This window comes from Vipera berus (genome assembly GCF_964194415.1).
Source record: "Vipera berus genome assembly, chromosome: 6".
Classification (NCBI taxonomy): domain Eukaryota; kingdom Metazoa; phylum Chordata; class Lepidosauria; order Squamata; family Viperidae; genus Vipera; species Vipera berus.
The window spans coordinates 75997040-76009510 of NC_138208.1; the positions used below are offsets into that span (position 1 = coordinate 75997040).

The 12471-nt window shown below is 40.5% G+C and overlaps 1 protein-coding gene across 1 annotated transcript in view; it reads right to left on the reverse strand.

Annotated features, from left to right (window-relative positions):
* Positions 1–12471, reverse strand: part of SLC6A12 (solute carrier family 6 member 12) — a gene marked incomplete at its 5' end in the record, with an annotated part of 60523 nt that overhangs the window by 5792 nt on the left and 42260 nt on the right. The window contains one exon of the mRNA XM_081330656.1: positions 6922–7022. Within this exon, the coding sequence (XP_081186782.1) occupies positions 6922–7022 (101 nt within the window). The remainder of the gene's footprint in view (positions 1–6921; positions 7023–12471) is intronic.

Below are 12471 nucleotides of genomic sequence, written 5' to 3' on the forward strand. Positions count from 1 at the left end.
AGTATAGGAAGTCCTTGACTTATGACCACAATTGAACCCAAAATTACTGTTGTTCAGGGAAACATTTGTTGAGCTTTTTCCCATTTGACAACCTTTCTTGCTACAACTGTTAAGTGAATCACTGTAGTTGCTACATTACTAACACAGTTGTTAAGTGAATCTGGCTTCCCCATTGATTTTGTTTGTCAAAAGGTCACCAAAGGTGATCACGTGACCCCTGGGAACACTGCAACAGTCATAAATATGAACCAAGCATCTAAATTTTGATCACGTGACCATGGGGATGCTGCAAAGGTTGTAAGTGTCAAAAATGGTCATAAGCCACTTTTTCCAGTGCTGTTGTAACTTCAAACGGTCACTGAGTGAATGGCTGTAAATCGAGGACTAGCTCTATCAGCCAATAGAATATACTGCATTCTCTTCTATGGTACAGCTCAAGTGATGGCATTAGTTCAGAGTAGCATGTATGGTATTCTGGACAGCTCAGCAGAACTTGTTTATTTTGATTCCACAACACTCTCCATACAGAGATGGGTTTGATTGAGGAAGGGAAGGTTGCTGTATTGTCCCTTCAAAATCCCTGATGGCCTGTCGTTAAGCCTGGCAAGAATTAAAACTGTATTGTGAAGGAGAGGGAGTATTTTGTATGAATACTTAAGAACAGATAAAGGTTACAAAGGTCAGAGTTAGAGTGGTAAAAAATTCTGCTCCTGTGTTCCTTTTGTAAGTCTAGATCACTTGTAAGGCTCTCTCAGATTGACCTAAGAATCCACAAGAGGTCAAGTTTAAAGCTATGATATATGTCCATGAGGAATCAAACTTGTTGTCAAGGATTAACTCAATGCAATAGGCAGCTTCCCCCCCAAAAAAATTAATTTTAGAAAATATATCAACTGGCAAATCCTGGTGCAGGGCTATTTGATACCCAATCTAGGTCCAGCTTCAACCTGGTGTTTGAAATGCAGTGAGAGACATGGTGCATCACTGTCAAGGACCTGGATTGAATTACCTCCAATTTTTTGATATCTTTATAGGTACAATTTCCATGCCATTAAGTATTAGCTCAGCATTTTTGCTCTACAGTATAAACTGAGATTGCAGTGGAAATATAATTATTTCCCTGCTGGCTGGCAAATCTAATTATTACATCAGAATTTTTTTTCTGCATGAGATGAAATATATTTTTTTCTTACCCTTTCCAGGTAAGAGAAGATTGAAACACAATTCCTAAGGCATTAAATGTTAAGATGTTTAAAGATCTTAATTTCCTCAATCAAATTGCCAGTAGTTTTCCATTCATGGATGACTTTAATTATTTGCTTTGTGGATATAATCACTTTTAATTTACCACAATTAATTCCTAATTTTTGTCCCCCACAATAAGCATTTGAAGCTTGTAACTCTGATGAAGGCCAACTTCAAAATCTTCAAGAAGTTGATCACATCATCTGTGTAAATAAAAACACTTTTGCTAGCACTAGGACATGAAATTCACTTTTGCTTAAGGTCTGAGTTAAGGGGTGGATTGAATTAAGATTAACTAAAAAGGGAGCCACAATACAACCTTGTTTAATTCCTCTTACAGTGAGAATTGGGCCTGACACAACTCTACTTACTGTACATTCCACATGTAAATATCTTGTAGAGCATCATAATTAATCTAGTAAGACAGAAATCTATAGATGTCTTTAATAATTTCTACCACAATTGTCCCCTAGAGATCAAATTTTCAAATCTATAAAGGTAACAACAAGAACAAGAACAAGAGTACCGTAATATTTTTCTGTTGGATGGTTTACAATACTACAGTAATACTACCCCTTCATGGATTACTGCCTTGTCGTGGCGAAGGGGCTTGCGTAATTCAATGAAGCTATGAGCTATGCCGTGCAGGGCCACCCAAGACGGACAGGTCATAGCCGAGAGTTCTGACAAAACGTGATCCAATGGAGAAGGAAATGGCAACCCACTCCAGTATCTTTGCCATGAAAACCCTATGGACAGTACCAAAAGGCAAAACGATATGACGCTGGAAGATGAGCCCCTCAGGTCGGAAGGCGTCCAATATGCTACTGGGGAAGAGCAGAGGGCTAGTACTAGTAGCGCCAGAAAGAATGAAGCGACTGGGCCAAAGCCGAAAGGACGCTCAGCTGTGGATGTGTCTGGTGGTGAAAGGAAAGTCCGATGCTGTAAAGATTTTTTCTCCATAGGAACCTGGAATGTAAGATCCATGAATCAAGGAAAGCTGGACGTGGTCAAACAAGAGATGACAAGACTGAACATCGACCTCTTAGGCATCAGCGAACTAAAATGGACAGGAATGGGTGAATTTAATTCAGATGACCATCAGGTATACTACTGCGGACAAGAATCCCTCAGAAGAAATGGAGTAGCCTTCATAGTCAATAAAAGAGTAGGAAAAGCAATACTGGGATACAATCCCCAAAATGACAGAATGATCTCAGTTCGAATCCAAGGCAAACCATTCAATATCACAGTAGTCCAAGTCTATGCCCCAACCACCAGTGCTGAAGAGGATGAAATTGACCGGTTCTATGAAGCCCTACAGCACCTTATAGAACTAACAACAAAAAATGATGTCCTTATCATCATGGGGGATTGGAATGCTAAAGTAGGAAGCCAAAAGATAACCGGAATAACAGGCAAGTTTGGCCTTGGAGTACAAAATGAAGCAGGGCACAGGCTGATAGAATTTTGTCAAGAGAATACGATGGTCATAGCAAACACTCTTTTCCAACAACCCAAGAGACGGCTCTACACATGGACATCACCTGACGGTCAACACAGAAATCAGATTGACTATATGCTCTGCAGCCAAAGATGGAGAAGCTCTATACAGTCAGTAAAAACAAGACCAGGAGCTGACTGTGGCTCAGACCATGAGCTTCTCCTTGCAAAGTTTAGGCTTAAACTGAAGAAAGTAGGGAAAAGCACTAGGCCACTCAGGTATGAATTAAATCATATCCCTGTTGAATATACAGTAGAGGTGACAAATAGATTTAAGGAATTAGATCTGATAGACAGAGTGCCAGAAGAACTATGGACAGAGGTTCGCGACATTGTACAACAGGTAGCAACCAAAACCATCCCAAAGAAAAAGAAATGCAAGAAAGCAAAATGGCTGTCTGAGGAAGCTTTGCAAATAGCTGAGTAAAGGAGGGAAGCGAAAGGCAAGGGAGAAAAACATAGATATGCCCAATTGAATGCAGAATTCCAGAGAATAGCTAGAAGAGATAAGAATGCCTTCTTAAATGATCAGTGCAAAGAAATAGAAGAAAACAATAGAATAGGGAGGACCAGAGATCTTTTCAAGAAAATTGGAGAGATGAAGGGAACGTTTAATGCAAAAATGGGCATGATAAAGGACCAAAATGGCAGGGACCTAACAGAGGCAGAAGAGATTAAGAAGAGGTGGCAAAATTACACAGAAGAACTATACAAGAATGAGCTTAACGTCCCAGATAATCACAATGAGGTGGTCACTGACCTCGAGCCAGACATCCTAGAATGTGAAGTGAAGTGGGCCTTAGAAAAGCTGAGCAACAACAAAGCTAGTGGAGGTGACAGTATTCCAGCCGAGCTATTCAAAATCTTAAAAGACAGTGCAGTAAAAGTGCTACACTCAATTTGCCAGCAAATTTGGAAAACTCAACAGTGGCCACAGGATTGGAAAAGATCAGTTTACATTCCAATTCCAAAGAAAGGCAGTGCCAAAGAATGTTCAAACTATCGCACCATTGCACTCATTTCTCATGCTAGCAAAGTTATGCTTAAAATCCTACAAGCTAGACTTCAGCAGTATGTGGATCGAGAACTACCAGAAGTACAGGCAGGATTTCGAAGAGGCAGAGGAACTAGAGATCAAATTGCCAACATACGCTGGATCATGGAGAAAACTAGGGAGTTCCAGAAAAACATCTACTTCTGCTTCATTGACTATGCTAAAGCCTTTGATTGTGTGGATCATAACAAACTGTGGCAAGTTCTTAAAGAGATGGGAGTACCAGACCATCTTATTTGTCTCTTGAGAAACCTATATGCGGGTCAAGAAGCAACAGTGAGAACTGGACACGGAACCACTGATTGGTTCAAAACTGGGAAAGGAGTCCGGCAAGGCTGTATACTGTCGCCCTGCCTATTTAACTTATATGCAGAGCACATCATGAGAAAGGCAGGGTTAGATGAATCAAAAGTTGGAATTAAGATTGCCGGAAGAAATATCAACAACCTAAGATACGCAGATGATACCACTCTAATGGCAGAAAGTGAAGAAGAACTAAAGAGCCTCTTGTTGCGGGTGAAGAAGGAGAGTGCAAAACTTGGGTTGAAACTTAACATTAAGAAAACCAAGATCATGGCATCTGGCCCTCTCAATTCCTGGCAAATAGATGGGGAAGAAATGGAGGTAGTTACAGATTTTATTTTCCTGGGCTCCAAGATCACTGCAGATGGGGACTGTAGCCAAGAAATTAAAAGACGCTTGCTCCTGGAGAGGAAAGCCATGGCAAATCTAGACAGCACACTAAAAAGCAGAGACATCACCCTGTCAACAAAAGTGCGTATAGTCAAGGCTATGGTCTTCCCAGTTGCAATGTATGGCAGTGAAAGTTGGACCATAAGAAAGGCTGAGCGCCAAAGAATTGAGGCCTTTGAACTATGGTGCTGGAGAAGACTCCTGCGAGTCCCTTGGACTGCAAGGCGATCAAACCGGTCAGTCCTAGAGGTGATCAATCCTGACTGCTCTTTAGAAGGCCAGATCCTGAAGCTAAAACTCAAATACTTTGGCCACCTAATGAGAAGGAAGGACTCACTGGAGAAGAGCCTAATGCTGGGAAAGATCGAGGGCAATAGAAGAAGGGGACGACAGAGAATGAGGTGGCTGGATGGAGTCACTGAAGCAGTAGGCGTGAGCTTAAATGGACTCCAGATGATGGTAGAGGACAGGAAGGCCTGGAGGAATGTTGTCCATAGGGTCGCGATGGGTCGGACACGACTTCGCAGCTAACAACAACAACACTACAGTATTCAATAGTTGCTTGTTCTGTCTTAGTCAGCCAAAACATGTTCTTTTTCTAGCCAATCACTGAGTTTCCCACATGGATGTTTGGCACCTGGTTTATTAAAACATTTAAGAGATTGATCAGATGGAAATTAGCAGGAATAGACTTATTGCCTTTCTTAATGATTGGGACTGCAATAATACCAATATTTAGGCATCTGGATACAGCACTCAATATGTGTGAAGAGGGAAGCCAACACAGAGGACTGCCATTCTGCATTAGCTTTTATAAGTTCTGCAAGAATCAGATCTCCTCAACTGCTTTTCCATTTTTTTAGATGGGATATAAGTTTGTAAGTCTCCAAGGTTGAAACTGGAGGCCTACCAAGAAGGGACCTTATGCACTAAAAAGACTACTAAAATGTTTAACCTATTTAACAGGCAAATAGTTTAACAGAGATATTGGGCGTTAGGCCTGGGCAATGGCTTAGAAAGTTGAACTGGCAATCAACTGTTTGAAGACAGTTTTTAATTGCTTGTAACAATTTTCTCCACTTTTCCATTTGTATCCTCATTATCTTCTCTTTGGAGACATACAGAACCTGGTCTTGGGGCCATCTATATACCCCCAACTTCTGCTATATGACTTACATCCTGGCAGCTTGAAGGGTCATTTCCTCAAAGATGAACCTATAATTCACTCAGGTAATCAAAATAGATCATTCTAAACATCCTGGCACTATTAATGGTTCCCAGGTCATGGTGTAGATTTTTTTTTTTGCATTGAATTGCACTTCCTATATTCTGGAACTACAGGATGGGATGGGATGGGGTGGGGTGCGGTGGGGTGGGGTGGGGTGGAAGGGAAGGGAAGGGAAGGGAAGGGAAGGGAAGGGAAGGGAAGAGAAGAGAAGAGAAGAGAAGAGAAGAGAAGAGAAGAGAAGAGAAGAGAAGAGAAGAGAAGAGAAGAGAAGAGAAGAGAAGAGAAGAGAAGAGAAGAGATGGAAGGGACATTGGAGGTCGTCTAGTCAAACCCCCTGCTCAGGCAGGAAACCCTATACCATTTCAGACAAATGGTTGTATAGTCTCTTCTTAAAAACTTCTATTGTTGGAGCATTTACAACTTCTGGTGGCATGTTGTTCCACTGATTAATTGTTCTAACTGTCAGGAAATTTATTTCTAGTTCTAGGTCAGGGGTCTTCAAACTTGGCCCTTTTATGACTGGTGGACTTCAACAGTGTGCCTGGATTTATTTAGTTATATTTATATACCGCCCTATTCCCTGAGGACTCAGGATGAGGAATTCTGGGAGTTGAAGTCCACCAATCATAAAAGGGCCAAGTTTGAAGACCCGTTCTAGGTCTTCTTATTTAAATAGGACCATGTCTTGATGACATTTTATCTAAACCTGCTTCCTTTTGTGCTGTGCCATTTATTGATATAACTATCAATAGAAGAGTATATTTGTATTTCAGGGTTAACTCTAGGCTCCTCAGTGCTCTCTGAGCTTGGTGATTTTCTTGCAGATGTTTCATTACCAAACTGATGATGTTATCTAGTTTGGTAATGAAATGTCTGCAAGAAAAACCACCAAGTGAAAGAGCACCAAGGACCCCCCACTGATGATTTGCAAAGTATATCTGTATCTCTATTTCTCTTCCTGTAGATTCCTACCTTTGGCATCTCATTGTAAAACACTTGAATAGATCATGACACGTAAAAATAATTAAACTAAATTAAAAATAGCTAAAAGGAATTAGTAAAAAGAACAATGCTAATAGAAAGAAATATACAACAATTAATAGTAATATTTTTGTAATGTCAGGCAAGGGAAATTAAAGAAAGAATTTTTCTACACCATCACCATGTATGTGTAAAAGACATAAGTCAATGTACTTACCAGACAAATTCCAGGTGTGAGGTAGAGCCAGCAGTATTTAATCAGTGGCCAGGGTCTGTAGCCAATCATATCTTCAATATTGTCATAAAAACGATCAGCTCCTTGACCATTACGAAAGACAACTTTATGTAAACCTCATGCTGTCAGAATAAAGAAAAAAAAGCCACCCCTCTGGCCTGGAATTCAATTGTATATCTTCCCTAGGAGATCAAAGCAATCTAAAGCTCTCCATAGGAATCTGCTAGCTTAAACCAATTTTCTCCAGCCCTCCAAATCATTCAATATTTCCTCAAGATTCTGAATTAGAATTCTTACCATTCTTTTAAAAAGTGTTATCTTCAGGTAAATTGGACTGTGGCTGCCCTAATCTCCAACTATCATGGGCAATAGAAGACAATACTTGTATTATTGGACATTAGGCAAATGTGAGATAGTCTGATTGATGGGCACTGTAGTCTAACACATCAGCAGGCTGAGAAAGGTTGGTCAAAGGGATAAAGAGGCAATTTTGTCACCTTCATGAGTGATTAGAGTTTTAAATCAGGTCTCTCAGACCTGTGTACAATATGCTATCATTATTAATATTGATCATGTATGAAGAAGAAAATAAAAGGGATTTTATCTGAATTGTCAGATATAGTCAAATGATAAGAGAAAAAAGTCAGTACTGATCAATTTATAGAAAATCTGTAGAAACCTTTCATATTTATTTACCTCAACATCTGTATGAAGACTTTTAGAATTAATCCTTTCAAGATGACAGATGTACTAAAATCATATTTATAAAACTAAAATGAAAGGCAAACATTACAGTTTTTATTGAAACATTAGAATAATAACAATGTCATCTTATACCTGTCAACCCAGTAGTTAATGCCTATTAATTTAAGGAGACTTATGGCCATCAAAAGGCTTTATTACCGAGTCCCAGATAAACTGGACTTTTAACTGTTATAACTTTTAGCATAAAAGCAGGCAATCCCATTGCACTAGTCAACATTTCTAACTTGTATTTGTCAAGAGGCAGATATGGAAGAGCCTGATTTGGCAACAAAATGGTGGCCATTGTATCATCTGACAAATGGTGCCAAAGGAGGCAATTGGATAATTCAAGGAAGAAAAAAGCTTAAGAGGTTTTCTTGTTCCATCTGAACTATTCTAAGCAACATGGAAGACAGTCATGTTAATTTACAATGGTAAACCCCGCCCCCCTGCCCAAGAATCTGGTAGGACCTTCTCTGAGTAACATATTGTATTAAAAGGCAATAAACTGACATAAGCTGAAGTTCACGAGATGCCAGGAGTAGCTAAGCTGATACAAGATTGAAATTGGAGTGGGATGAGGGACTGGAAATATAGGTCAGTTATGTAGACCCAGATTACATGTAGGACAAATTCCAAGCACCTGATCAGTTAACAATGGTGATGTAGGAGATGAACCTGAGGAAGACTGAGCCAGAGGGAGGGGTCAAATGTGTCATCAGTCATGAGCACCCACAAGAGATCTAAGAATAGCCCTTCATGAATTTCTTATTTACCTCCAAATTGCTTTGATCACTAATAGTTCAGATACATGTAGAGAGCTTAAACTTACAATAAATCTTTATACCCATTTGAACTGCTTGGATCTCCTGATTTCCCTAGCACTTGACAGGTGATGTATTACAAACCTCTGACATATTCTTATAATCTTAGTTATTCCTCTCTTGCTTATTCATAATGCTATCTGAATTGCCCTTCAATTCTGAATTATTTCTGGCCATGTCAAAACAGTCTTTGCCATTTCTTTATATAATACAAAGGCAATGCTCCCTCCCCACCATCTGTAAAGAAATTCACTTCATTAATACTTGTGACCCTCCAGAACTGTGTTTCTCAATTTTAGTAACTTTTAGAAGTGTGGACTTCAACTCCCAGAATTCCCCAGACAGCGTTGCTGTCTGGGGAACTCTGGGAATTGAAGTCCAGGCATCTTAAAGTTGCTAAAGTTGAGAGACACTGCTCCAGAGGTTCCTGCACTGTAGCTTCCCACTTCCATCACTATCACCTATGCTGTCTAAGTTTTCTACAAGAATCTCAAAGGATCTGATCTATCCCTGATCTTGGCAGCGGAAAGAGAGAGAGAAAGAGAGAGAGAGAGAGATCTGTTCTCTTGTTCTTCTATACCCTAATCAGCAAAAGAAGATAGCATGTGCCTTCACATTGCCGATAAGGCCCAGAAGGAAATGCATTGTGCCCAGTTGTTAAGGCAACATGAGGACGCTTGCTTAGCTTCCAAAACAATGTTACTGTTGAGAGTGAATATTCCCTGGTTGCTAAGCAACTGAGTTCCAGGATGTAGGACCATCCTAGAAGTTATACAATCCGCTCTCCACTAAGGTAAAATGAATCTGCAAAACTGGAGGGAACCACAGTAAACAATACCAACATTTTTTCTACTGCTGATGGTTTCCTTCCTTAATTTTCATTCCCAATAATAAGCAATAGTGAAGTGATGCAGTTTTAGATTCTGGCTTCCAATTTACAACAACTCCCAAAGTGTGTTAGGTTCTGTAAAAAGCAGGATTCCTTCCACCCCTTTCAGTCCTCGCAGGCTGTTCCCTTTGGCAGTTGCAAGAACAACAACAAGCTGGCTGGAAAGATCTTTCAAAGGAATAAATCAGAATGCAGTAAATCCTCACTTTTTAGCAACAACCATCTGCTTGACAGGCAGGAGGGAATCCTGCCAAGCTGTGGGCGGTATTTTCAAGGCTGGCAACAGACAAGCCTAGAAACATGTGTCTTTATTCACGACATTTGCTATTATGCTTCATGGTGTAAACAAAGAGGATCTGGCCTGCCAAATCAGAAACCCTGGACATGAGTTTTTCATACCAAAACTGGGTGAGGGTTTCCAGGATGGGAGGATGAGGGAGAACCTAAAGAGTTAAAGTTAAAGACATCAGGGAATTCTTCATAATATCCAAGAATGCACTATTTTGATACAAAAATAGCTATGAATGTCTTGTCTTGCAATAATCTAAAACAGCAATCATTATTCCGGGTAAATGAGGAGAAAGTTCTTTTACCCAGTCATGCATAGGGTTGAACTAGCTTTCCCCCCTCAGCTATGTTGAAGGAGAATCTAAATCCAATCAATTGACCCATGTCTCTGGCCGCCTCCTCTAAGTAAAAGAGTGGCTGAGAAAGGCTGGAAAAATTTCCTCAGTTACAAAAGTAATTTAACAACCCAGAACACATCTCAAAAAATGATTGACTAAGGCCATCCAGTCCCTCTGCCTAATGGGAAAGATTATTCTTTAATTAAAATTTTAATTTAAAGGTATCCCACCTTTATTATTTTTACAAACAACTCATAATGCGGGGACGTATCTTCCCCACAACATCAACCCTGTTTGATGGGTTGGGCTGCAGGAGAGTGACTGGCCCAAGGTCATCCAGCTGGATTTCATGGCTAAGATGGGATGTGAACTTACGATTTCTTGCTTGTTAGCTAGCCTGGTGCCTTAACCACTAGACTAAAGAGACTAGTGATACAATGAAAAATAGTCTCCTTAGGTACTTTCCAGAAATGACAATGGGTAGCATGATTTTACATTATTATTTTTTTAATTTTAATTCCATTTATATCCCGCCCTTCTCCAAAGACTCAGGGCGGCTTACAAGCTTAGCAGTAGCCTTCATTCTATGTATATGCCTGCTTATTAGGGCTTTCACACACACCCCAAGCGGCATTATCACAAAGTCAGCTTAATTGCCCCCAACAATCTGGGTCCTCATTTTACCTACCTCGGAAGGATGGAAGGCTGAGTCAACCTTGAGCCTGGTCAACCTTGAGCCTTGAGCCAGAGACACGGAGTAAAAATGGATTGTATTAGTCGCTAACTGGACTGAACATGCTGTAGGAAGTGGATTATTTGGATCCTTTAAAATTATGTTACAGCGGAGAGACATTTTAGCCCAATTGCAAGAATGTCCTACAGATTAGTATGTTCTGGCCTTGAATAGCTCTGTGATCATCTCCCTAATGCAGGGGTAGGCAGCCTCGGCTCTTTTATGTCTCATGGACTTCAACTCCCAGAATTCCTGAGTCAGCATACTGTAGCTGACTCAGGAATTCTGGCAGTTGGAAGTCCATGAGTCATAAAAGAGCCGAGGTTGCCTACCCCTGCCCTAGTGGAAAAAGAAACCCTTCAAATTCAAATCTAGCAACACAACAAAATAAGTGCAGCCCGTTCAGTTAGAAAATAAAAATAAAAACCGGAAATGAGGATTTCATCCTAGTTTTAAGTATTATGAAGCATGTAAGAGCCTGCAGGTAGCATCTATTGAAGATGCCTAAAAACATTATATAAGAAGGGCGCTGGATCAAATCAAGGTTCAGCACTTGATTCCCACAATAGCTACCTGATGCTAAGGGAAACCTCAGAAAGGAGTTGGATTCAGTAATTTCTCTTGCTTTCTTCCTAAGCAACTGAGATTCAACATCAGTTCCCTCCAGTGCTTTTTTTGTAAAAGAAAAAGGTGCCGGAACTCACACGTGTCATACAACCCGCCTTGCCTACCCTACAAGGTTCCATCCAAAAAAGGTGCCGGAACTCTGTTCTGAGCGTTCTATGAGGAAAAAAGCCCTGGTTCCCTCTAATGCTTCAGAAATGCAGAATCATCAGGACGAAAAATCTTGGCAGCTTGAGCCAGCAACAAATGGGGAGGGAAATGTGAGTGCTGCTTGTCTTTTTTTTATCCTGCTCTAAAAGGAGATATTTCTAAGGCTTAGGTTCAATACTTTCACTATTCAATTTTTGCATTGTTTTCCTTGATATTGTGTAATTATAAGTCATGTTGTGGTGGCTGTATCTAAAAGAGGGGGAGAAAAAAATCCCAGTACTTAATTTAGGGATTAAAACACATGTCCTTGAACTGTATATATAGCCAGTTTAATTTAGTGGTTAAGGCACCAGGCTAGAAACTGGGAGACTGTGAATTCTAGTACCACCTTAAGCATGAAAGCTGCCTTGGTGATTTTGGGGCCAGTCATTTTCTCTCAGCCAAATCCAGCTCACAAGTTGTTGTTGTGGGGAAAGAGAAGGAAGGGGTAGTATGTATGTTCGCCTTGAGTTATTTGTAAAAATAATAAAGGTGGGACAATAATAATAATAATAAACCTTTATTGTCAAAGTAAAACATGTGTACATTGAGATTAGCTGAGCCTCCCCCCGTGCTCTCTCCCCCCAACACACAGTGACAACAAACCCTCCATCCCACCACACTATGTGAACCAACTACACCACACACCGGCCTCCCAAGTCAATTCTGCATAAGATTATGTCCCATTTAAAAGCCTAACAGCCCACAGATAAAAGCTATTTTTCAGCCTGTTGGTACGGCTGGCTATATTCCTGTATCTCCTACCGGATGGTAGTAGAGTAAAGAGATACCGTCCAGAGTGTGAGTCATCCCTGAGAATCTTCCTCACTCTTCCAAGGCAACGAGCCCTGGCGAGGTCATCCAGTGGTGTCAGGGAACAGCCCACAATGTCTTGTGCTGTGC